Genomic DNA, 27,419 nt, shown 5'->3' with positions numbered 1-27,419 from the left:
AGAACTGACCACATAGTCAGTCACAAGGCAAGTCTCAACAGACATAAGGAAATTGAAATAACTCTCTGTATCATATCAGACCACCACAGATTAAAGCTACATTGTGATAGCAGAAACAACAGAAAATCTACAAACACATGAAAACTGAATTGAAAAATGAAAAATGTGTCAATACAGAAATTAAGAACGAAATTAAAGATGTCCTCCAATGCAATGAAAATGAATGTACGGCATTGGAAGCTTTGGTTTTTGAAAACCTACTTTAATAAGGGTTTGTTTTTATTATTATTCATTTTTAATCTTTTTTTTTACAGTCTAGATTGTATCTCCCTGTCAGTCCACCCTCCACATCCCACACCTCCCCCAAAATGATGCCTCTACCAATACTCCCCCATACCAGATCACCCCACTCACTGAGGCCCCAAATCTTTCAAGGGTTAGGTACATCTTCTCTGAGTGATTCCAGACCCAGCAGTCCTCTGCTGAATATGTGTTGCGGGCCTCATATCAGCTGGTGTATGCTGTCTGATTGGTTTCTCAGTGTCTGAGAGATCCCACAGACCAGGTAACTTGAGACTGCTGGACTTCCTATAGGATTGCCCTAGTGGAACACAGCAGAAGATTTGAACTTTTGGGCAGACACCCTGGCAAGTTATGAAAGCCCAGTCCCTATCAACTGACATGTTAGAAGGGAAACCTTAAGTGCAAAGTAAATGAACAACTTCTATGTCCCCACCAAGGATGCCAGGGCAATGAAGTGCTGCTGTCTCTCACACGTGCATGCAAGCATGTGTTTGTGTGTGTGTGTGTGTGTGTGTGTGTGTGTGTGTGTGTGTGTGTGTGTGTGTTGCCTGCAGGCATGTCTGTGTAGCACATCTGCTGTGCCCACAGAGACCAGAATAGGGCCTCAGATCCCCTGGAACCTGAATTACAGACAGTTGTGGCCTGCCACGGGGGTGCTGGGTTAGAACCCAGATTTTCTGGAAGAGCAATCAGTGCTTTCAACTACTGAGCCAGCTTTCCAACGATCTGAGGTGCTGCTTTCTTTAGAATCACTGGAAACTGAGCTTCATATAAGGAATCTGAGAACCATGACAATGGAAAACCAAGCTTCAACATGCCACCCTCCTCTGTCAAATGTGCACCTGTCCCACCATTCTGTACATGAGCAGTTATTTCTGTGTGTTTAAATATTTGCATTAGAGCTGTCTCTAAAGTTAAGGATACTCATTAATTGTGAATCATTCCAGAACTTGAGTATGGCCTCTCAAGCCTAATGTGAAAATTTATGTAAAAACAATGTGAAAATTAGATATGCATTGACACTTTTTTTTAAAGTCAGAATTGTAGCACTCTGTCTAGTCAAACAGACTGCTCATTTGCAGGTTGTCTACATGCAAAACATTCTGCCCTTGGAAACTTAAGATCACCTCATCGAGCCATCTCGAACTGAGTAGCAGCTTTGTTCTGGCCTTGCTTTCTGCACTCATATTCTCTTCTCTGCTTCCTACACTGTGGCAATAAAATAAAATAAAATAAAATAAAATAAAATAAAATAAAATAAAATAAAATAAAATAATACAATATAAAATCAGAGGGAGATTCCTCCAAAAGCAATGAATAGAACTCCTTTATGTCCCAGCTAATCACTCCTGGGTGGGTATCCAGATGACACTAAGTCAACACACCACAAGGGCATTTTCAATCCATCTTTATTGCATCATTACCCACAATACTCCAGTTATGAAATCAGCCTAGGTATGTCAACAGAGAAATGGATAAAGAAACTGTAGAATAGATATACATTAGAGTTTTATTTAGCCAGAAAAAGGAACAAAATTACATATTTTTGTCAGAAAATGGATATAACCAGAGATCATCATATTAAACAAAATAGTTCAGATTCAGAAAGACAAACATCACATATTCTCACTGCAGATTCTGGAGTCTATACAGATATATAAACTCATATATTCTTACGACACAGAAACAAAGCTAGATTAGAAGAAATTGGAGGGAAGGAGAGGGAGTGATAGGAGCCAACATTCTTTTTTTTTAATTTTTTATTGGATATTTTATTTATTTACATTTCAACTGTTATCCCCTTTCCCAGTTTCTCCTCTGCAAACCTCCTATCCCATCCCCTCCTCCCCTGCTTCTATAAGGGTGCTCCCACACACACACACACACACACACACACATTCCCACCTCCCTGCCCTAGCATTCCCTGACAAAGGGGCATTCACAGGATCAAGGGCCTCCCCTCCCATTGATGACAGATAAGGCCATCCTGTACTACATATACAGCTGGAGCCATGGGTCCTGTTTGGTTGATGATTTAGTCCCTGGGAGCTTTGGGGGTTCTGGTTGGTTGATATTGTTGTGAGCCAGCATTCTTAATCTACTTAAAAGAGAATGTCCTTATGAATCCTGTCACCATGGACAACAAGTATATACCAATTAAAAATATTTTGACAAATGTGTAGCCATAAAAAAAATCACAATTAGAAAGCTTCTTTATTAGAAATAGTCTGGCCATTTAACATGGTTAGTAAGCCAAATAAACCCATTTATATGAAAAAAGGAGAAGATGCGGATAGGATTGATTGCAGATGACCAGCCTAGCTACAAACTCAGTCCTCATCACAAAGTTTACTGCCCTGTAATTCAACGGAGGAAGTCTGAAAGTGAGGTGCTTTGACCTAATAGTGAAATCTTTCAACTTAGAAGAAATGTACAAATCTAAATCCTTCCAAGCTAGGGCTCAAATATCCTTTGGCAGAAGAGACATGATAAAATGAGTAGGCTATATAGAGTCAGATCCTAGGTTACCTTTCTGATATTTTTTCTTTTATTTTTTAATTTTTATTTATTTTATTTTATTGGACATTTTATTTATTTACATTTCAAATGTTATCACCTTACCTGATTTCACATCCCCCAAAACCTCCTATCGCATCCCCGCTCCTCCTGATTCTATGAGGGAATGCCCCCACCCAACCACCTATTCCTGCCTCCCTGCCTTCACATTCCCCAACACTGGGGCAGCCAGGCAAAAAGGAACTAGCTCTGGCAGGTACACAAAGGCAGCAGCAGGAGGCGCACCTTCCTCACATGCCTTGGGACTGACTGCCACCAGGTGAGGTAATGAACCAGAGATCAATCAGACCGATGGAGAGGCACAGCCAGGAGTGGGAGGAGAGGCCTTGCTGGGAAACCTAGCTAATCATTTAGCCACAAGGCAGGGCAGGTAGTGGGAGAGAAGAAAGAATCTTCCAGAACCTAGCCTCTTGCCAACTAACTCCAATCTAGGCAATCTGAGGCTGGATTTGGCAGCGCCAATTATAACCAACTAACAGAAGAAAGCACAAACAAAGCAACCTAACAGCTTAAAAGGACATTACTGGAACAGAAGTTATATTAGCAAGGAGAATTAATCAGTTATCAGTCAAGAAAATGGCCCTGATCCTGACATTAACTCAATCATAGGTTAAAGGGGAAGGGTCCCCAGTTCTCCAGCTGCTAGGACCTAGGACTGTTTTTCTTCTGCCCGGTGGTCAAGTCGTGATAAGAAGGCCATTATTTCTGTGAGGAGTTTTTCTTCACAGGTAGCTTCTGAGTGTGAGCAGTCAGACTTCACTATTATGATATAACTAGAGACACAATCAAAGCCCTGCCCAATCTCAAAGGGGTGCCCTATTCAGCATCATTACGTTCAACTGGGAGCTCTATAGAAAACAAAGTCAAGAGTCAGAACCTACATTTAAAAAATGCCTCCTGAAATCTTAAGCATACTGAGTTCTAAGAAACTGTTCTAAATGGTTTGTGTTAGTGTGTTTGTCTTCCTGGGAGAGAGAGATAGAAACAGGACCTCATTCTCTAGTCCATGATGGTCTTGAACTTCATATCCTCATGCTTCATGCTCTTCAGACTCCTGAGTCTGTAGATATAAGCTAGAACCCAGCCTACTCTAGTGTTGGGTTTAAATACCTGAGAACTGGACATTTGTCTTCTGCCTATTTTTGTGCCTTCCTTACATACCTTACCACAGCGCTCTGTTCATCCATCATAAAAATAACTACTTGATATTTCCAAAAACCTCTTATAATACTTTCTATTTCACACACACACACACACACACACACACACACACACACACACACACACACACAACTTTAATTCCTGGCTCTAAGCACAAAGAGTTATACTGTCACTTTGACCTAATCTAGAGTTTATGCCTCTAACTAATTGTATTGTCTCTATCTATAAAACACTTTGTTGCCATGTCAATATATGTATAATTCATGTGTAAGTAACGAAGGTGGCTCCATATGATGGACTTCAGCAGAAAACATTCAGTGCTCACAAGGACTAACCACCCTTCCCTAAGTTTTTTTTCAAGCCCTAGAAGTCTGTGAAACATGCATATGTTTTGTGGACATCATAGTTCATATAAGGAAGAATGACCACTTGACAGCTATTGTAAGAAAGCTGAAAATCTTCTTCAGTCAACTTATAATGTAGTTTGGCATGGGGTTATTGTTTTTTTTTTTGTTTTAATATAATTTTCAAAGCTTTAGTACCCCCTACTTAAAGTTGGAGGAGAGAATAATACACTTTACTCCACTCCAACTCTTGGAACATTCTATACAATTCAGAGTTTAACTAAAATTATTCCCAGCAAACTTTCCTGGCATTAATTATTAACGTGGCTATTTCTGTGTGGCTTAGTTCATTATCATGTCAATAAATGATTAATTATAACTTTCTGTCTTGGCCAGTAGTTTCTCTGGACGTTTTATGATTCATTATTTGTGCTATGTTGTAATGCAGCCTCTCGAAACTGACATACTAGCATTTATTGTTTTTTATTGCTTCTCTAACGTGGCTTTTCAAAGAGACACCAAGTACCACATGTTGAGAAAGGGTTTAAAAGTTTGGCGTGTTGAAAGCATACTCAGCTGGCAGTAGAGACAGAACTGGTGCTTCTGTGGACTTGGCCATTTGCACAGCACAAGCAGTGATGGATAACTCCTCTGTCTGTCCCCCAAATGCAACTGTCTGCGAAGGCGATTCCTGCGTAGTACCTGAGAGCAACTTCAATGCAATTCTCAATACAGTGATGAGCACTGTGCTCACCATCCTCTTAGCCATGGTGATGTTTTCTATGGGGTGCAATGTGGAAGTCCACAAGTTCCTAGGACATATAAAGAGACCATGGGGTATCTTCGTGGGCTTCCTCTGTCAGTTTGGAATCATGCCTCTCACAGGCTTTATCCTGTCTGTGGCCTCTGGCATCCTTCCTGTACAGGCTGTAGTGGTGCTAATTATGGGTTGCTGCCCTGGAGGAACTGGCTCCAATATCCTGGCCTATTGGATAGATGGCGACATGGACCTCAGGTAAGATATAAAAATCTGTAACTGTTACAGCCAACTGGAGTTAAGTTTAGAAAAATCTGTATCTTTTTCAACATCCATTTGATCTGCTGCACTGACTAAATGTCTAAGGAGTTAAATGGGAAGAGTAAGTGCATCCATGTGCCTTTTGAAACAGCTGCTTTGCTATTCGAAATGGGGACTCTTATTTGTGTCTTTGTATTTTTTGTAGTTTTCATCCTAAACCAAACAGTAGTTTACATTTTAATTTTTAATATTTTCAGTTAGCACACAAAGAAGCAACCTTCTAAGTGACTTTTGTATGCATGTTTATCATTGCGTTTTGTTCCTAATTATATGTCATTACCACTAGTTCCCCACTCTCCCTCCTGCTGTTCCACTCCCTGTCCTGCTTCCATGCCGCATACATTCCATTATCTTCCCTATTTCCGCCCTGATCTGCCCTGAAAGTTCCCTCTCTATCAAGTCCTGTGAGTATGTATGGCTATGTGTGTATGTATAAATTTAAATCAAGATCAGCCTCTGAGAGGAAGACTTGGTATTTGTCTTCTTAGTCTGTATTAATATGCTTGCACTTTGAACTCTAACTCAGTTAACAAGAAGTTGTATTACCTGTGGAAAACATTCAAACTTTTTCATTAAATAATTCTTCCACAAACTGCAACTGAGAAAGTCTTGTTGCAATGGAATTAAGGATGAACTTTCTGTGTGATGACAAGTTGGTCTTAGTGCAAATACAAACTCAAACTTCTCATCAAATATTAAACTCTGGTCAACATCAGCTCCACCAAAAAGCCTGTTCTTTGGACAAATACTTCTTGGTTAGAAAGCTAATGAAGAATTCATAAATTCATTTTAAATCTGGTGACATTAAGAGGAAACATTCTTCAGCAGTCATTTTAATTATGCTTATTTTTTTATAAAATAAGGAGAAAATAATGTCTCTCTTTTTCAAGAGAGTAATCTAACTTTAACATTTGTCCAATACAACTTGTGCCAGTTTTAACTAACACTGGGTGGGAGGGAGGACTGGTAACTAATAGAAATAAGAAACATTACTGGGACTAGAGCAGGAGTTTGAGGGTTGTTGTTCTGTTTTGTTTTGTTTTTACTTAATCACTTTACGTCCCTATCACTGCCCTGCTCCCAGTCACTCGTTCCACAATTTTCCCCCATGCCTCCGCCTCTTCTCATCTAAGCAAGTGGGTCCCCACTAGGTATCTCCCACGCTGGTTCACAGCAAGTCTCTGTAAGGATAGGTTCATCCTCTCCCACTGAGGCCAGACAAGGCAGTCAGGAAGAACAACTTATCCCATATACAGGCAACAGATTTTGGGACAGACCCTATTCCCACATTATGTTTGGGACCCACATTAAGACCAAACTGCACATTTGCTACATATGTTCATGGAGGCCTAGATCCAGCCATGTATGTTCTTTGATTGGCAGTTTAGTCAATATGAGCCCCATTGGCCCCAGTTAGTTTACTCTGTAGGTATTCTTATGGTGTCCTCCCCCTCCAACCCCCACAATTCTATCCCTCACTCTTCCACTCTTCCATGAGACTCTCTGGTCTCTGCCTGACATTTGGCTATTGGACTCTGAATGTTTCCAGCTAGTGTTCATTAAATGCTGGACAACCTGCCATCAGCTCTGTTGGTCCCTGGGAGCCTGGTGAGCAGCTGAGAACGAGCCACCAACACCAAACTGGTGCTATTTTTCTGATGCCTTAGAAAACAAAGAACATGCATTATTCATTTTTGCATAAGGACATAGAATTACTGCCTAGCAACATATACTACTAGTCTTAAAGAAAAGCCCTGTGAAAAAACACAGAATAGTAAATGCTACTGACATTTAGTTAATCTGTGAACCACAATATAGTAATCAGGATTTTTTTAGGCTTCTACACCATTGATCTGAACATACACAGAGAATGAGAGTTCCAGGAACTACCAGACTTCAGGAAATGACCCTGAGGCTTTGACCTACACTAAACAGTTTCTTAATATTTGTAAGTTTTAAATAATATAGCCTTGTAACAGTACAACCAGTACCTGAACATACATTATTGCTGAACATAAAATCAGTTGAATATGGAACCATATTAATTCCCCTACATCACTTATCCTGAGGTAAAAAATCACTCTGTAGTGTAGTAGTGTCACCATACTATACACAGAGATTATAATGGACCTCTGTCATTAAGAGGTGCTCATGTCATAATGCAAGGTAACATTAGTGGTTAGAGAGATATCTTAGGGAATAAGAGTACTTACTGTTTTTGCATATGACCTAAGTTTCACTCCCAGCACCCATATGAGGTGGATCAAACTGTAACTCTAGCTCCAGGGCATAGAATGGCTTCTTTTGGTCTCTGCAGGTACCCATTACACAGAAGTATACACTCTTATACCCAAATACATGTGCAAATACAAAGAGAGAGAGAGAGAGAGGAAGAGAGAAAGAGAAAGAGAGAGAGAGAAAGAAAGAAAGAAAGAAAGAAAGAAAGAAAGAAAGAAAGAAAGAAAGAAAGAAAGAAAGAAAGAAAGAAAGAAAAGTGTTTTTAAAAGAGAATATTACATATTTCATGTTAAGAAAACATGTTTAAACATTTCTTAAAAGAAGTACAGGGTCAGCTACTAGGAAACAGTCCTTTAAAACGAAATTCTTCTGGAGTATTGGACAACTTAAGTTTCAGAATAATTTCTATAGATGCAGCATAATCTACTGTTTATATTTCTAATTTTGTATTCTTAGAACATTGCCTACTCCATCTTCACTTGAATTTTATTTTTACTAGCTACTGTTCTTTAGACACTGAGCCATTAAATATAAGACTAAGTTCTTAAAGAACATTGGTTTATTTAACTCTCCAAAGAGTCTTAGGGTCCTCTGCATTGACACAAGAGAAAAAAATGAGGCTTATAACCTTTGCCAACATCATCGGGTTGGTGACTGTCAGTGTCAAATTTGGGTTTCAGACAGATAATAGCTACTGTACTCCTTTTAGCTCTTGACCTGTGATCATATTGTATCTATCACCTGCCTAGTCTACACACTTCTGCTGATGGTTAAGAGGTAAAGTTTTGCTTTTGATGTGATTGCAGTCTTTATATTCCCTTATGCTTGATTACACTCAATTCCTCAACACATACAAGATTTTTACTTATGAACTTCTTTCCCTCAGTTACATAAAAGTTTTCCCTAATAGTTAATAGATGAACCTGAAAAGATTTAAAACCAAATTATATTTTAATTTTCAAATTCATTAGATTTTATTATTCTAATGTGATCTCTCAGAACTATTTATATTTTCTACACGTATGCCCTTTATAGAACTTTTTTTTCTCGTAAAATATGTTTTTGTTCCGTGAAGTTATTGCTCTCCCTACTGTTTATGAGAATTCTCTGTGAATCATTTCAACATAATTTTTGTTTGTTCTTGTTACTAGCGCAGATAACATCAACTTCTACACTCCTGTCATTTATTCCTCAACATATTTACAAGAGTTCTACCACACCTTAACACTTCATTTCCAACTTCCATCTTTTCTTCTCCCTTAAAGTTTCACTGAGAAATTGCTCACATAAAACTCAATACCACAATACAATTTCTTAAGTTGGACAATAATTCTCATTCAAACTTTTATGAAACAAGAGAGAATAATTCTGACTTCCTTCTAATATCTGTTCTTGTAGTTTGGCCTCCTCCTCTTTACTATGAGCCAGTAAGAAGTCCTGTTACCCTGAATTCCATCCTCACTATGAGGATGTATTAGGTGACCAGAAAAAATGGGGGTTTTATTGTCAAGTAGGAATATCAGATCAATGAAAGAAGGAAGCAGGTGGAGTAAATTTGCAAATTCCAGTGTGTTAGTTACAAACAGGATGAAGAACTGCTAGTAATGAATGGATAACTTTATTTGTCCATATAAAGTTCATCTCTAGCAGAAATAAACTTATAAGAAACTCTTTTTATTTCATTTTAGTTAGTATGTAAAACAACACATATCTTTATCACATCCAAGTTTATATATTATCATTGTGCTTTCACTAAGATTCACTTCCCAATGTCTTTCCCCACAGTTTTATCCTTGTGTTTAGTGCTACTCTGCTCTCAGATTGTTATATATCATAGTGCAACATTTTTCAGAGGAGATGTGAATAAACAACTACGCACCACAGATAGGACACCAACAACAGAAACAGATGATTTCCTGAAAATCTAGCTAAAGGAACCTAGATGTTTAACTGGGATTTCTTATAGGAGCATGAGTGAAATGTTACTTACAGGAGCATAGATTAGCTACCCTACTAAAGAAAATGTCTTCCATCATCAAACAACGATTGGCTGTATAAATCCTTGGGAGATACACAGCTTTCTGAGCATGCATACCCCAGACATGATCCAAAGATAACAGGCCCAGTCATATATATATATATATATATATATATATATATATATATATACATATATATATATATATATATATTTATATATATATTTCCTTCTGGTAAGTTCAAGGGAGAATTGGCTACATCATGTCTAACATAGATAAATGATATATATAGATGATAGATAGGTAGGTAGATAGATAGGTAGGTAGATAGATAGGTAGGTAGATAGGTAGGTAGGTAGATAGATAGATAGATAGATAGATAGATAGATAGATAGATGGATGATAGACCTACAAACAGGGACTGAGACACAGACAGACAGGCAGACAAACAGGGAGACAGACAGACAGGCAGGCAGGAAGACATGGTTTTATATGTAGGTAGAAACATATGATATTCATCTCCCTGCCTTCAGAAAGTGTTTTAAACGCATCTTTTTGTATTGGTTTACTTTCATGGTATTTCAGCTCTATTAACACAAACATTTTCACTGGAATCTTTTATACCCATTATAAATTCATTCATTTAAAAAGATTTCTAAAGAAGTTAAGATCCTGATAGACTTTGTTTCTAGTATTGCCCAAATCTTGCAAATTTATTAACAGATGCATTGAGATAAAACCATTTATCTTCAATGTAGTTTCCTTACCATGGTCTATTTATTTGTTGTGGAGTAGACATAGAGTGTAAATACAACTGACTTTCCTCTTTATATTGTTCTATTAACCAAACTCCACCAAGTGGCCGTCTAATTCTTTGCAGTCTGTGAGGTAATGGTGACAGAGAAGTCCAATGCCTTGCAAACTAAGGGATATCACATTCTGCCAATCCAGTGTGTGCCTTCTAAGCCCAGGTATTAAGACCTTCTATTTTACAAGCAGAGAAAGAACCCTTGTGTCCAGAACATTTTGAAGAAGTCCAGGAAGAGTCAGTGCTCAAAACCTCTCTTCCATTCTGTCATAGTGCTGAAAATAGCTTAATTTAATTTAAGAGATTCTTGCAGATCAAATGATAAAATCTTTCTTAGTCACCCATAGTAAACAAAGTGTTTGCTGTTCTTTGATTGTCAATTCAAACAGTGATAGTACATTAACTTCCCCAGCAAGAGGTGAACAAACACCTTGTTACCCTGATAAGAGAGAGAGGAAAGGATTTCGCTAAAATCCACTTGTGAATCCATGACTTTATTGAATTTAATTGCAAAGCACATGGAGGAAGTTACTGCTAAAAGTATCAACAACCCCAAAACATGTATCACCACAAAGTCTACCCCATTATGGTGAGAGTCCCACCTGTAATCCACTTTCTGCTTCCTGTGTACTGCAGCAGTTCCCAATATCACTAGAAAGTGGGGATGGAGCAAAAGGAAATGGGCTTCACACTGGAATTCTGGATGGGATTCAATGACCCTCCCCACATGCTTTCTATAGGAAATTGATCACCACTTCCATTATCATAGACTAGTTAGCATCATGCTATTCTGCTTATTTCATTGTCATGGCTACTGTAAGCCAATATAATTTCTATTCCAAGACAACCTGGTATGATGATGTTATGCTTAAATGAAAAATTCATATACAACAGTTTACAAGCTCAGATCTTTTTCAATAGTTATTTTTAACCATCATTGACTGCCCTCTATCTTTCAGAACAAATACTGAGTGAAGTATGACATGAGATAACACCAAGTGCCAGTGACCCTGCCCAAAGTCAGGCACTTTAGAAATATAACCAATGTGTATTTCTATCATAAAGAATGGTGTGCTAGTTGAGTCTGATGCTCACAGAAAAAAGAAAAAAAAAACCACAGGTAGACACCTCAAGTTATTTGTTTCATTTCAGTGTTAGCATGACCACTTGCTCCACACTGCTTGCCCTTGGAATGATGCCTCTTTGCCTCTTCGTCTACACCAAGATGTGGGTTGACTCGGGAACGATTGTGATTCCCTATGATAGCATTGGTAAGTAATTCCTCTGCAAGATACTTCTTATTACCCTCAAGTTATATGCTTAGTCCCTGCTAGGATCCCAGGTCAGCATCCATGCTTACATCTAAGTATCATTTTCCTTGAAACTAGGGGTAGATATTTTCCCACATAATTTCTTTACAAATTTACCCTGGAGTTTGTAAGAGTATTGATAGAATATAAATCCCAAAACTTGACTCCACAAAGAAAAATTAATTTGTCTCAGTTCAAATTAACATGGGAAAGAAACAGCTTTAGAAATTCAGCTTTTACCTAATCATCTGCCCTGAGGAGAATTAGGCTGCTGGCAGGTAGGAGACACCATTTTTCCTGTGGTGAGTTTATGGAAAAGAGGTCTATACACTCAGCTTAAAGAAATACACAGACACACAGAATCATAACAAGACTTAAGAATAGTAAGTAGTTGTGAGTGGCAAAATGGACACTCCTGAATAAACTGTGAGCCATATCATGATACAAAGATCAATTTAATGGTACTCTCCCATTTTCTTTTTCTTATTTTTTTAAGGTTAATTTTTTCAATTTTTTAAAAATTTTATTTAATCTTTTTTTTTTACACTTTAGATTTTATTCCCCTCCTGGACCACCTTCTGACTGTTCCACATCCCATACCTCCTCGCCATATCTTCACGAGGATGTCTCTAGTCCCCCAACCCACACACCACCAGACTTCACCACTCCCTGGGGCCCCAAGTCTCTTGAGGGTTAAGTGCATCTTCTCTGGCTGAACCTAGACCCAGTAGTCCTTGCCTCGTATCAGCTGGTGTATGCTGCCTGGTTGGTGGTCCAGTGTCTGAAAATCTTGGGGTTCCAGGTTGAGACTGCTTGTCCTCCTACTGGATCACCCTCCTCCTCGGCTTCTTCTGGCTTTTCCCTAATTCAACCACAGGCATCAGCAGCTCCTGTCCATTGGTTGGATACAAATATCTGCATCTGATTCTTTCAGCTGCTTGTCGGGTCCTTCAGAAGGCAGTCATGATAGATCCCTTTTTGGGAGCACTTCATAGCCTCAGTAATTCAGGTCTTGAGGCCTCCCCTTGAGCTGAATCCTACTTTGGGCCTGTCACTGGACCTCCTTTTTCTCAGGCTCTTCTCCATTTTTGTCCCTGCATTTTTTTCCAGACAGAATCAAAAAGTCAACTTAATGGTATTCTCCTATTTTCATGTCCTGGAAGTCAAATTTGCGAGTTATGACTCTACCTCTACTCATGTCAGTTCCTACATTGCCTTCCCATTTTGAAGAAGCTTCTTTTCTGTTTGGGGAATAAAAGAAATGATAAAAGATTAAACAATTGGAACCACATGAAGATTGGGTCAGGGACAGCTGAAAGAACTGCCAGCATGTGCAAAGCTCTCAGAAATACCCTGACATAAATGACTTATAGTGAATACAGTAACTAGTACCAATCATCAGATACAATGCATGACACTTTTAAGCTGACTTTGCAAATAATTCTTCCCTAAGCTGTCTCAAAAACTCTTAGATTTACTATTAACAGAAAGAAGCACACATCCAAGATCACAGAGAAACTCTCAAAGATATTTAGAAAAGAAATTCCTGTAGGAGTAGGAAACTAGTCTAAAAGTCTCTTCCATTTCAAAAAAAAAAATTATTTCAATGATTAAATATGGTTCATCCTGGAGACAAGTAAGAATAAACTTGGTTAGGACTAACTGTGAGGTAGACATTTGTAGTGCAGTTTTTTTCAGAATTTTTGCACTCTTCTACCCCTATTATGTATATTAAGTTGTGAGTTCTCCTTAATTTCAATGGGGAAGTTTGTATGTATAAGATTCTCCTATTGGCCCCCCGAGGAACTCCCAAGTAACAATAGAATTTCCTTCAAATAGGATTTAGAATGACACCCAAGCCCAAGTATGTATGCACCTGCTTGCATCTCATACTCTTCCCTTATTGAAAACCTCCTTAGGGTTAAATAATCCCATCTGTTTAAACACTAATCTAAGCTGTAGGTGTCTCAGAGCTGATTAAAAAATTTGATTGGACATTATTCAGTGCTAAAACAATGTAAGCATTGATAGATAGATAGATAGATAGATAGATAGATAGATAGATAGATAGATAGATAGATAGATAGATAGATGATAGATATTGATATTGAGTCCCTTCTGGAAAATGTCCCATGGGAATATTAACAAATCTGAATGACTAGGTGGATGACTTGTATTATATATTTTAAGACAAATGAACTTTGAGTTGGATTTTGCTTTCTTTGTTTTGTAACAAGGTTTCACAACATAGCTCTCTGACTGTTCTGAAACATGCTATGTAGAGCAACGAGGCTGTCCTCAAATTCATAGAGATCTGCTTCTGTCTGCCTCCTGAATTCTTTGATTCATAGTGTATGCCATGGTGACCAGTAAGTCAAATAAATTTTGAAAGGAGAAAATAAGAAATGGATTGAAAATCCATGGGGAATGACCTCATAAAAAAGTAAGAATAGAAAAACACAAGATATTCTATTTAAAAAAAGATAAGAAAAGAAAAAATGGACTTTTGAACACAAAAATTATTTGCTTACAATGTCTTCTAGGCTGTTATCTAAACTGACATTTTCCGTTTGTTTTTAATCTTTTAATGAGTATAAAAATGAGCTGACAGCCTCATGAGATGTTGTCATCACTTATAAATGAGGTTATTGAGGCTTGGGGTGATAATTTAATTTGCCAAAGATTACTGGGGATCTGAGAATAGATACTGGCAAGCTCTCCAGTCTACTCTACAGGCACTGTGCCTCTGACAGCTTATATTGCTCAGTGTGTCTGTGCCACTCTAAAAGTGCTGCTGAACCCTGATGATGCTGGCGTGTGACTAAAAATCAATCCCTGTAGAGCTTGAGCCACTGAACTGTACTGTGTCAGTGAGTCCCTGATGTCAACATTACTAAACAGATCACCGTAGCATGGTGATTCAGGCACTATTCCATCCCATTGTTTTGTAGAGAAATCTAGGGAAGTTACACTGTCAGTCCACATTGTCTTCTTATTCTTCGTCTTCTGTTCGCCTTTCTTTCTTTGTATTAGCACTGTGCTGTCTTAATTAAAAAGCACATGATGGTTTCTGGTATGTGTAAACATTTCCTTTTAGATATGTACCGACAGGCATCTTACACAGAGAGTATAAACAAGTCATGAAAATTATGTTTTTAGATTCATTTTACATTAATATGTATGGGCTTTCAATCTATAGTCTGTTGCCCAGACCTGGGTCAAACTATCCAATACTAGGCACATATTTATTCTCAAAATTTTACCATTTGGTCTCACTTTTTCATATTTGTTTAAAAGAGTATTTGAAAAAGAAACTGCCCATGAGAATTTGAAAGTCTCCAGTGGTCTGTTAAACAAAGGGCAAACAAGTGTTAAATAATATAAAGACACAGATAGTACGTCACAGGAAAGGCAGTAAATCTCCCATGGTGAAGTTGAAGTATGACTTTTTTATCTGGTTGGGTGAACACTGAGCTACAAAGAATTATAATTACATGAGAGGTTGCCAGATATATTATCTCACAGAAAATTTAGGGTATGGTTTTTCATCTTATTCTCTCACAACTCTATCATAAATTTGAATAGCTGAAATGAATTTTAACTAGAGTTTGTTAGCCTTCAAAATTCTTATGGCTATTAAGTAACATTTTTTTAATATTTTCTTCTATTTTAAAATTTAGAAAGATTTATTTCTACCACCAGGAAGTAACAGGCTACTGTAAAATATAATCTACCTACACCTCAAGAACATATATAAACATGTATATATGACTAAGTTGTCAGAAAAAAAGACCTAATAGACTAAAGAAGCAAAAATTTTGACAAATAGTGCCGCAGACTGACCCTAGTCAGTCCCTCCAACCATGGGAAATCAGGGTTCTGGTACAGGTGGGCAGTGAGTCAGCAAAAAGGATGACAAACAGACATGGACACAAGGGAGTGTTGTACCTGAAAGTCATTTTTCAAAGCGAGCACCAGTCTTATAATACAGAAGAAAAACAAGAAAGCTAGGCGAATACTTCCACCAAGGTACATCCATAATGGTTCTTTACACAAAACAAAGAAAATGCATACATTAAAAAGCTAGGGGGGAGCCAGGCAGTGTTTACAACTGAGATAGGAACAGCTCTTTCTAAGACCAGCTAAACACAGGAGTCAGGTGAATGGTCTGATGCAATGCTAGTCTATTGTTAAACTCACTACCAGGGGTCTCTTAGTAAATACCTGATTATGCTGTTCCTCTGGGCCTAGTGAAAAACATGCACAAGGGGAATTCCTTTCTACTAACCCTTTCATGAATTCAGTTCCTCCTGAAACCACAACCCACCTTCTTCCTAGGCCATTGTAAATTCCTGTATATGGGAGTGACTCAGCTATTGTTCTAAGTATTTACTGTGTAGACTAGCCCTGAGATTACTAGCTCTATTCAAGTAAATTGTAATGCCTGATTTCGTTCAGTGTCTTCCTTACAATACTAGAGGTAATTCTGAATATTACTGAATAAGTAACGTTCTCCCAGGGTCGGCTCAAGGACTGCCTAGAACATTGGAACACTGGTGGAGGCTAATCTAACTTAGCTATATGTCAAAATCAATCCTTAAAGACACTTATAATAAAACAATATTGAAAGAAAGCACATAGATCCATACACCTGACTAAAGCAAGGTCAGATTTGGAGCATTCGTTTTACAGGATGCCACAGTTTCAGGACACTAAGTTTCCATGAACTTTTTGCCTCGCCTCGAGACTGCGTCCAAGCTTTTGGGCCTGTCACATGAGTCACTACTGGAGTGGGTGTGGCAATATAGAATGAAAATAAGTTGCTAATATAAGGAAATAATCATCCCTAGATTTATATAAATTATTTACATCATCATTTTTCTACCTATTATTAACTGGAATGGATGTGGGATTTTGTATGTGAGCATGTGTGTATCTGTGTGCACGTAATTCTACATTCTGTTTTCAGCATTCAAGAAGACAAAAACACTGCTAAGCTTTTTCCAAGCTACTTACATTTTCTCTTCCCCCATGTTAATGTTGTTTTCATCTTTGTTAGGTATTTCTCTGGTTGCTCTTGTTATTCCTGTTTCCTTTGGAATGTTTGTAAATCACAAATGGCCACAAAAAGCGAAGATTATACTTAAAGTAAGTATCCCATGCATGGATCAGACTGCACAATTCAGTGCTCTGTAGTCAGAACTGGAATGAGATGGTCTTTTCATCTCCACAGATTTGCAATTTTCACACTACCTTTGGGAAGACTTGCCTTGCCAGTCATAAAGTCTTTCTTTAGAGAATACCCTTTTTGATACTATCTGAGGGACAAATTTCTATCCAGCCTTTAAGCCACAAATTTAATTGTGACCCTTTAATTTTAATCTATTCTCAAATTATCTTGATGTTATATAGGCTGAATTTATGGTATAAAATATATTTAGGCAACTTTTTTGAGACAGAATAGCATTCTCATACCTAGAATAACACAGAACTCGCTGCTCAAACACTGGTAGATACTAGTTTGGGGGAGTGGAGGGGTAACATATTTGGCATTTCTGGTAATATAGGGAAAAACAAAGTTCTCATCTTCACATGTTTTAAGTTTAATAGAAAAAAGAAGAAGAAAATGGAGATATCTCAGCCATTAAGAGTGTGTACTCCTCCTGCAGAGCAGGCACATCTGGCTGCTTAATGCCACCTTTACTTCCAGGGGAATCCACCGCCCTCTGTGGACATATACATAGCAAAATTATGTACACATTGACATACACATAGCAAAATTAAACTCTTTTAAAAGGAAAAATAAATAGAATAGTTTATTAAATAGAATCGTTTATTTTACATCTTATTGCACTTTTGTTAAAACTTTTATCCATTTCTCATGATGATAAAAGCATAAAATGTGACTAAGGAAGGATCTTATCCCCAATAACAAATAAAAATAAGTCAAAATTGAAAAAGGTTCATGGCTTAGTAAAGGACTTATAACAGAAAGAAGTCCTCCTGGGGGTGGGGGGGATAGATCTTCTAGGCTCTTATAAGAATAGGTTTTTCTTCTTCTTATACGGGAGTACAGGATGTTTTCAAAGTTCAGAAATCTTCCTTGGGTCAATTAAGCATGAATACATTGTCCTGATATTTTCTTTCTTTTTCTTTTCTTTTCTTTTCTTTTTTTGTTTTTTGTTTGTTTGTTTGTTTGTTTTGTTTTGTTTTTGTTTTTTGGGGATTTTTGTTGTTGTTGTTGTTTGGTTGTTTGGTTGGTTGGTTGGTTGTTTTTTTTTTTTTTTTTTTTTTTTTTTTTTTGAGACAGGGTTTCTCTGTGTAGCTCTGGCTGTTCTGGAACTCACTCTGTAGACCAGGCCGGCCTCGAACTCAGAAATCTGCCTGCTTCTGCCTCCCAAGTGCTGGAATTAAAGGTGTGCGCCACCACGCCCAGCTGTCCTGTTTTCTTAATCTCTAGAACACAGAAGAAGCTCTTCTCTTCCTATGAAGCTAAAGGGACATACAAAGCTCTATTTTTGTTTCCCCAAAGGACAGCCCAGACTTCATTCCTAACAAACATCTCTGACTCACTTTGAAACAAGTATGTTTACTTATGCCTTTTCTTCCAGATTGGATCCATCACAGGTGTAATTCTCATTGTGCTCATAGCTGTGATTGGAGGAATACTGTACCAAAGTGCCTGGATCATTGAACCCAAACTGTGGATTATAGGAACAATATTCCCTATAGCTGGCTACAGCCTGGGTTTCTTCCTGGCTAGACTAGCTGGTCAACCCTGGTACAGGTATGAAATTTAGATAAATGAGATTGAACATTTTAGTTTATAACATCTGTTGCATAAGTTTTCTGTGGTGCCATTACGAAACAACCATAGGGCACAAAGAAATAGCTCAGCAATAGGACTCAAATTTGTTTCTCAGCACCTTCATGGCTGCTCATAACCACCTGTAATTCCAGTTCTAGGGTACTCGGCACTATTTTCTAACCTCTACAGACACCAGACATGTATGTGGTACATAAGCATATATACAGAAAAAAATATCCATTCATATAAAATATTTAATTAAAAAATAAGAAAAACTGTCCCAAGGTGAATCATTTTAGCAACAAAAAGGCACATTCTTACTGTTTCACGAGTCATAAATCATTAAGGCAGCATGGATCTGATTTCTGAGGTCTGTAGAAGAAGATTTATTGGAAGTCTCTCACTTCCAATAAACAGGTTTTAATGCCTATCTTCTCCTAGTGTCTCATCATGTTTTATTACTTCTGTGCATGCATTCTGAGTTCAAATTACCCCCACTTTATAAGTACATGAGTCACATTAAATTATAAGCCACCCTAATAACCTCATCTTAAATAATTATATATAAGTAACCCTGTTTCCACATAAGGTCACATTCTTAAATACTAAAGGTTAGATATAGGTTGGCAATATTTGAATTTGGGTGAGAGACATATTCAACCCATAGAAGCTGAAAGTATTGGTGCCAAGTTCAAAACCCTTTATCTTCAATCACCGATTACATCACTTAATTAGCATAATTTGTCCAAAAATTATACAAATATTCAAAAAGTACTGGCTCCTTTTGTCCTCAACTCCCTGATAATCTTCTTCATTAGTCCTTATCCCATGGAGTAAAGCTTTTTTTTGCTACATATGCTGGCTTAATAAGCAGAAAAATTTCATTCAAAGAGTCAATTTAGTCTTGTGATATATATAGGTTCCTCCAACCATCTCCAAATAGACTCATCTCCTAAAGTTGTCAAACACTAAAGTATTTTTGCCATATATCTAAAATCATTTATTTTCAAATGTTCCACCTAAGTTGATAGATAGGCAGAAAATTAGATAAAGAAACAAGTAGGAGTATGCAGCTGAGAAAGAGGTGAGCACACTTGACTAGTGTTGGGCACAAGTGTTGGGCTTAAGCCAGGCAGACTAGGGCTTCATTCTACCCCTGCTTCTCACTCACTGAAGGAGTTTGGGCTATACATTTATTTTATCTCAGTTCTCTTTATTGAAGATTAAGAAAATTAATTTTTATCTTGCAGAGTTTTAATCAAGACTGAATTAGAACAAACTTTATTTTAAAATAAGTGCCTACGAGAAATACCATAGCTCAACGTTTTTTGAGTTGTGCTCTCTCATGTACTTTTACTAAGGAAATAATTTGAAAAGGGTGAAATGAACCTCCTTTGAAATCTCATTGGGAGGAGAGCCCCTTGGTCTTGCAAAGATTCTATGCCCCAGTACAGGGGAATACCAGGGCCAGGAAGCAGGAGTGGGTGGGTTGGAGAGCAGGGCAGGGGGAGGGTATAGGGGACTTTCAGGGTAGCATTTGAAATGTAAATGAAGAAAATATCTAATAAAAACTTGTTTAAAAAAAGAAATGTAAATAAAGAAAATATCCAATAAAAAAAGTGAAAAAAAATAAATTTAGGCAAGTCAGGCTACCAAAATAAATAAATAAATGAACCTACCTCTCACATTATAAATCTATTGGGAAGGGTGAAAAGGCTCAGTGGTTAAGCGCATGTACTGCTCTTCCAAAGAAGCTTAGTTTTCATCGTAGCATCACAACCACCTGTAACTCCAGTTTCAGGAGTACCCAGTGTCTCTGGTTACTATGTGCATTTGCACACACACACATGAATATACCCACATGCATGCACAACATTAAAGTTAAAATAATATATAATAGTATTTGTATATTGATGCACTTACTCAAGTAAAGTTATATGTTAAAATGATTACACCAAATATGTATGTTAAAAGCAGACATAAAATTTAAGGATGTGCTTGTAATCTCAACAACATGGAAACTGAAGCATGAGGATTGCCACAGGTTAGACCTAACTTGGTGAAACCTTTCTTGAAAGGATAGAAAGAAGGAGAGAAAGAAAGAAAGAAAGAAAGAAAGAAAGAAAGAAAGAAAGAAAGAAAGAAAGAAAGAAAGAAATGAAGAAAGAAAAGAAAATAGGAAAAAAGAAAACAGAAAAGTAGAGAGAGGGGAAGGAAGAGCAAACAGGTAAAAAGAAGAAAGGAAATTAGGGAAAGAGGAAGGAAAGAAAGACGTAGGTAGGGACAGAGGAAGTGAAGAAAGGAAGGATTGGGAGGGAGGAAAGACAAAAAAAATCACAATTTGTGTATCCTTTTATATCTTTCCCCTTTGTTATATCATAATAAGACAAATAACACGTCATATCCATCTTCCTCCCAGGTGCCGAACAGTAGCCTTGGAAACTGGAATGCAGAACACTCAGCTGTGCTCCACCATTGTACAGCTCTCCTTCTCCCCCGAGGATCTCAACCTGGTGTTCACCTTCCCACTCATCTATACTGTTTTCCAGCTCGTCTTTGCAGCAGTAATATTAGGAAGTAAGGAATAATGCTAATCAAATTCTTTGATGCTTTTTTTGTTTAAATCCTAGATTTGATAAAAAAAAAATAGACTTAAAATTCTCCATTTTTGGCAGTGGATTGTACAAATTGAAAGAAAATGTATTCACCAAAGTCACTTATCATGACTTCACATATGCTGATAAGAAGACTACAATTTCATATAGGTTCTAGTGGGGATTTTTTAAAGAGAAAAGCAAAGGAGATGGAGTCTCTTTCTTGACTTTCCTTTCCTCAGTAGTCAGACTTACTAACCTGTGAGGAACATTTCCTTGTGAATCTTTTTCAATGCTTCCAAGGAACCTGGGTTTTAGTGATTTTTTTCCCCAAAGCCTTGTCTTGACATGCTTGGTAAATATGGTGTTTATCAGAAAATGGAAAACCATATTTATCATGCAAAATCATAAGTCAGGTGTAATTTTAAGTTCATGATTATCAATTTTAAATATCCATATAGCTGAAGACGTGTAAGCAAGATGTGCCAAAGACAGATAGCACAGTTTTTCATTTTGTTCTGTTATAGCATAATTTCACCCTCATTTGGCCCATACCAACTGGCCTTCACCAAACTGAAATTTTCCTTACATTTGACTATCCAAAGCCTCATGCTACCTAACCCTCATCTTTAAAGTTCTATTTAAAACAAAGAAAGAAACTTTCCTTTAACATTTCATGACATTTTAATAGGAAATGGAAAGTAGAGGTGCATGACAAAATCACTATGAAGATTAAGTTGTGAATTGCCCAGAGATAGTTTCATTTATCTTTGCTTTATTTTTCTCCCCAGCCCTAGTATGAATCTATTTGCCTACAGGTGCCCATCACACTAATATCTCAGTGTTAGTTTTCAAACAACATCACATGGATTCATTAGGGGTCTGGATTTGAGGAATTGCAGATAAGTAGGTGGCTTGAGCTTTCTGGACAGCCAGCCTAGCCTAACCAGTGGGTTTCAGGCTAGCGGAAAACTTGTCTTCCATGGGACAGCCCTGTCAGGGGTCAGGTACTGAGGTGGGACACAGAGTTGGATGAACACCAAAGATTGATGATCTCTGGCCTTGTAACTCCCTCTCACACACACTGATCTGGAGGCCAAAAGCCATCTTCTGTCACTATAACTCTTACTGTTCTGGAGCCAAGAGCTGATGACTTTTGGCAATTTCACAGATAAAGAGAAAAAAAGTCAGATGTGTGCGCGCGCGTGCACACACACACACACACACACACACACACACACACACACTGGTCAGGTCTGACCACTTGTCTCATCAATTTTACAAGTGCAGATGCATACTTATATACCTACATATGTATGTAAATGCATACATGTAGACAGATAGACATATGCATATATACAGTTGGTGGATCAAGCTGAGCCCCAAATGTCACAGTTACACATTTTGTGGGTGGGGCAGAGCCCCAAAAGCCATACTTTACTTCTTCTCTCTGGCCTTTGTATACCTTCTCAGACAATAGTTCTTTATAAAATTACCTTATTGACAAAATGTTACATAAAAGCTGAATTCAAATCAGTGTTTCATTCTATAAACTGTAAGTTCAAAGTAACAATTTTGCATGGCCTTGCTTTACCATAGTGCATACTTGTAGCTTCTGACCTGTAATGAATGTTTTTTCCTTGATCACAAACTTGTTTCAACCCTGTTTTCTTATCCTAGTGCAATTAGTCCATGACACGTGAAGGTTTACAGAGCTCTGTTTACAGCTTTATTCTACAGGGGGCTTGGGATTACTTGTATCCGTTTGAGTTCTATAAAATCATTATCAGGAATTTTGAAATCATCAATGCATCTATTATGAAATGAGAGTATATTGTCATGTTGATCTGCAGGAAATCTGCCCAATAGGGTGGGCTAATAATGCCCAGGGATCATTAGGCTATGTAATAGTGACAGAAAAGGCAGATCAGCAGCAAGAAGCAATCCTAGGATAAAGTCTCTGGTGTTGCTGAGTCTCAGAGCTCACCCATCACAGGCCATCCAAAATGGTAGGCCATTTCTAGAAAACACATTTATATGCCTTATATGGCTTCTGACACCTGTTTCAACAAGCTAGATAGATAGCTTTTGAGGAACAACATCCAAGGATGACCCCAGGACCTCTACAAAGTACATACATACATAGAAATGAATCTGAATTCACACATTACTTGAATACAACATATACACATATAAGTGCACACAGGTTCAAATGGACACAAAGAAAGACAAAACATGTTGAGAAAAACTTGCACCACAGGAGAAATAAAGACTGATCAACAACAGGAAGGAATAGATAAAGACAAAAGACCAAGCATGCAATTTTGATCCAATTTTCTCCACAAGGAATGATCAAATCAAGGCCTTGGACATTGCACACAGGTATACATATATTTAGTTGAAGACTACTACATTAACACAAAATATTTTTTTCCTTACTGTTAAGTACCATATACATCTTAAAGCCATGAAAAGATCATGTACTTGTACTGAGCAAGCATCCTCTGAAGCTCTCCAGCCAGACTTTGCTTCTATATCAGTAATCATAGAACAACAACAACAATAACAACAAAGAAAGTGAGTTTCTCACAATAACTCCAGTATGTAGAAAATGCAAACTGCTTTCTGAGCTGTACAATGCAATCATTGTTCGAAATAAGTTTTCAAGGTACCATTCTGAAATTTACTTGTCATCCCTCCCTGCCATGTATTGTTTTTTGCAGTTTATGTCACATACAGGAAATGTTATGGAAAAAATGATGCTGAGTTTCTAGAGAAAACAGACAATGAAATGGACTCCAGGCCATCATTTGATGAGACAAACAAGGGATTTCAACCAGATGAGAAGTAGACAAGAAAGAAAAAGAAAACTTCAGAACAATATTCATTAAACTAAAACTGAATTTATTTCTTTTGGTGGAAAATCATCAGAAAAAACAAATTTAAAAGTTAAATTCAAATTGAAATTATGTTTTTTGTATAAAGTAATCCATTCTTTAGTGTGACAAAGATCCAAAGATATGTGTGTGTGTGTGTGTGTGTGTGTGTGTGTGTGTGTGTGTGTGTGTACATGAGCGTACGATCGTACATGAGTCAGTTTTCTGTATTCATAGTCAGATTGGTCACAAGATATTCCTTGATTTCAAATTCACAGAAGCTTAAGCCTCTTTTTTTAAAAAGGCAGTGTTTATATTAATCTCTTATTACTTCAGATCAATATTATCTTACTAAAATATTTAACATGATGTAAATGTGTAAATAGTTGTTTCACTGTATTGTTTAGGAAATGATGTTTTTTAAAGTCTATGATATTTTATGTTCAGTACAGGTATCATTTTTCAGATATTTTTGGCCATAGTGAGTTAAAATCATAGATGTCAAACTTATCCTTTGGGGGCCAAATGCATGTACATAGAATGTATAGATAGATGAAAGATAGGTAGATAGATAGATAGATAGATAGATAGATAGATAGATAGATAGATGAAAGATAGATAGATAGATAGATAGATAGATAGATAGATAGATGAAAGATAGATAGATGATAGATAGATAGATAGATAGATAGATAGATAGATAGATAGATAGATAGATAGATAGATAGATAGATTAGATAGGTGATAGATAGATAGATAGATAGATAGATAGATAGATAGATAGATTAGATAGGTGATAGATAGATAGATAGATAGATAGATAGATAGATTAGATAGATAGATAGATTAGATAGATAGATAGATAGATAGATAGATAGATAGATAGATAGATAGATAGATAAACTGATTATCATTAATATATTATCAGAAAATATCTATAGACCTAATTTGATATAGGTCAAATTGGAAACTTGGTCATATGTAAGCTGAACTCAGAGTCAAGCACTTTTGTTTGTTAAAATATAACATATTATTACTGTAAAATAATTATTTTCTTCAGTGTTTATGATTGTAAAATGATTGATGTGAATGAATGTATTCCTCTGACATTTTAATCATGAGTTTGAAGATTTGCAACATATTTATTTGTGGTTTTGCACTATACTCCGACAAATATCTGTATTTGTATTTTAGAAAAGTAGGTCCTTCAAATGATATTCCAGAAATAGAAACAAGAGAAAGTATTGCTAATCAACTGAAGAACAAACTAGAATTGAATTAACTCATCAACATATTTTATATCCATTCATATGCCTCTAGGGTCCCTGATGCCCTTTTTATCTTTCAAGAAATAGAGATCATTCAATACAGTTTGAATTTGACAATTAATTTTTGGAACTCTGAAGAGGTTTGTTCAAATATGATCTGTATGAAGCAGGTCTAAATGGGACAATATGATAGATATTAAGCCCATATGAAGTGCCATACCAGTCACCATGAGCAGGAGGTATCAGAAGTTACAAAGGAACAATGGTATCAGTCTAGAAAATGACATAATACAATGAAGAGATAAATAAATGTAAGGAAAAGCACAGATAAAAGAAATATTGAAAAAACTTAATATGGCAAATCTGATGTGTGACAGGAAGTAGCTACAGGAAGATTCATGTCAGAAAGTGAGATTTGAAGAAGATAAGAAGTCCCCAGGCAACAAAGTAGGAAAATCATTTCTCAGATGTCATAGATATAGATATATACCTGTCTATATCTAAAATGGTAGAAACCAAATAAGACTTATAAATCAGCAAGACTGTATGGCTGTCATAGGGATGGAATTTGTGCTTGTCTTTTTCCTTGAGACCCAACTTGATTTACTTTTCTTCATTTTGGAGGAGAAACATGTTTTTAACTAGTCTTTGGTTGTTGGTCTTATGGCAACTTTTGATATTGCCAAAGGCTTGTGGATTCCTTTAATTTATAATGTTTTTGCTCCAAAGACTATTCTGCATTTGAATGATCTGACTTTAGATCACAATGAGGGCTTCTGGTTGTAGACTTAAAATATTTTGGCTGGAGATATTGTCACAGTCTGTACAGTGTTTGCTCTGACAGCATGAGGGTCTGAACTAGACTACCAACACTCATATAAAAATGCCAGGTATGATACTGTGCAGCTGTAATCCCAGTACTAGAAAGAAGAAACCAGGAGGATAAGAGCCAGTCTAGCCAATCAGTGAGCTCTGAGTTCAGTGAAAGACCATGTTGCAAAAACTAAAATAAAGAGCTACAAAGGAAGACACTTGCCATTGACCACATGTACATCACACAGACACACACACACACACACACACACACACACACATTTGGAGCATTTTTCCATCACTAGACAAAAGCAGAAAGTTGAACTCAGAATGTCTTAAGGCATTGGACATTTATTGGTAGACAGGAGACTGGATTTTCTTCTTGATAATGTCAAGAAAGTACGTCCAAACATGGAAAATGAAGTCTAGTTCTTAAGTACCTCTTAACATTCCTCATCAAGAAGAAAACAGACAGATGCATTAAAGACACCATGTGAATTTCGATCAAGTTTTCAACACCCCCCAAATTAAGGGCCTGGATGCCAGCAGCTGAATCAACTGGGTTTTCATCCCTAATGATTAAAGAATATGAGTGACATAGAACTTCATTTTCTTACCATATATGGTGGCTTGTGAGGTTATTTTTCCCCCTAATATTCTAGAAGAATAGAAGAATATTCTAGAAAAAGAGTTAAGCATTCTAAAATTACAAATCTCTTTTTTTAATGATTTTGAAAAGCTGATGAAATCATATATATTATTGCCTCTGTTTCATATTAAATGAATATTTTTATTTTAAAGGCATAAATAAAAAAATGATTGTGTACTATCTGGTTAGCCTTTGTGAATACTGTCAAGAGGTCCTTCGTGCACAATATTAGGGATATAAATAAGGGGGAGTTTCTGAATTCTTAAATTGCTCTTTGAAAAGTGAATGAGGGAAACTCTTCCTTTTTATTTTATTAGATATTTTCTTTATTTACATTTCAAATGCTATCCTGAAAGTTCCCTATATCCTCCTTCTGCCCTGCTCCACTACCCACCCACTCCCACTTCTTGGCCCTGGCATTACCCTGTACTGGGGCATATAAAGTTTGCAAGACCTAGAGGCCTCTTTTCCGACTAGGCCATCTTCTGCTACATATGCAGCTAGAGACACGAGCTCTTGGGGTACTGATTAGTTCATATTGTTGTTCCACCTATAGGATTGCAGACCCCTTTAGCTCCGCGGGTACTTTCTCAAGCTCCTCCATTAGGGGCCC

The 27,419-nt window shown here is 37.1% G+C and overlaps 1 protein-coding gene across 1 annotated transcript; it reads left to right on the top strand.

Annotated features, from left to right (window-relative positions):
- The first annotated feature begins 4,919 nt into the window (after window positions 1-4,919).
- Window positions 4,920-26,988, top strand: Slc10a2 (solute carrier family 10, member 2). The gene is made up of 6 exons (NM_011388.3): window positions 4,920-5,400; window positions 11,641-11,759; window positions 16,858-16,946; window positions 18,410-18,585; window positions 21,026-21,183; window positions 23,924-26,988. Exons 1-6 carry the CDS (start codon window positions 5,024-5,026, stop codon window positions 24,049-24,051), a joined length of 1,047 nt encoding a protein of 348 aa, NP_035518.1. The 5' UTR covers window positions 4,920-5,023; the 3' UTR covers window positions 24,052-26,988.
- The last annotated feature ends 431 nt before the right edge of the window (window positions 26,989-27,419 follow it).

The sequence above is a fragment of the Mus musculus genome, chromosome 8, assembly GCF_000001635.26.
Source record: "Mus musculus strain C57BL/6J chromosome 8, GRCm38.p6 C57BL/6J".
Classification (NCBI taxonomy): Eukaryota; Metazoa; Chordata; class Mammalia; order Rodentia; family Muridae; genus Mus; species Mus musculus.
This window is presented reverse-complemented; position numbering and strand designations above follow the sequence as displayed.

Bases quoted from the DNA above. Each gene is read 5' to 3' on its own strand.
- Slc10a2 (NM_011388.3), top strand. From the start codon at position 5,024: ATGGATAACTCCTCTGTCTGTCCCCCAAATGCAACTGTCTGCGAAGGC. The intron at 11,760-16,857 runs GTAAGTAATTCC...CATCTTTGTTAG, and splicing joins GATTCCCTATGATAGCATTG to GTATTTCTCTGGTTGCTCTT. The intron at 16,947-18,409 runs GTAAGTATCCCA...CTTTTCTTCCAG, and splicing joins AAGCGAAGATTATACTTAAA to ATTGGATCCATCACAGGTGT.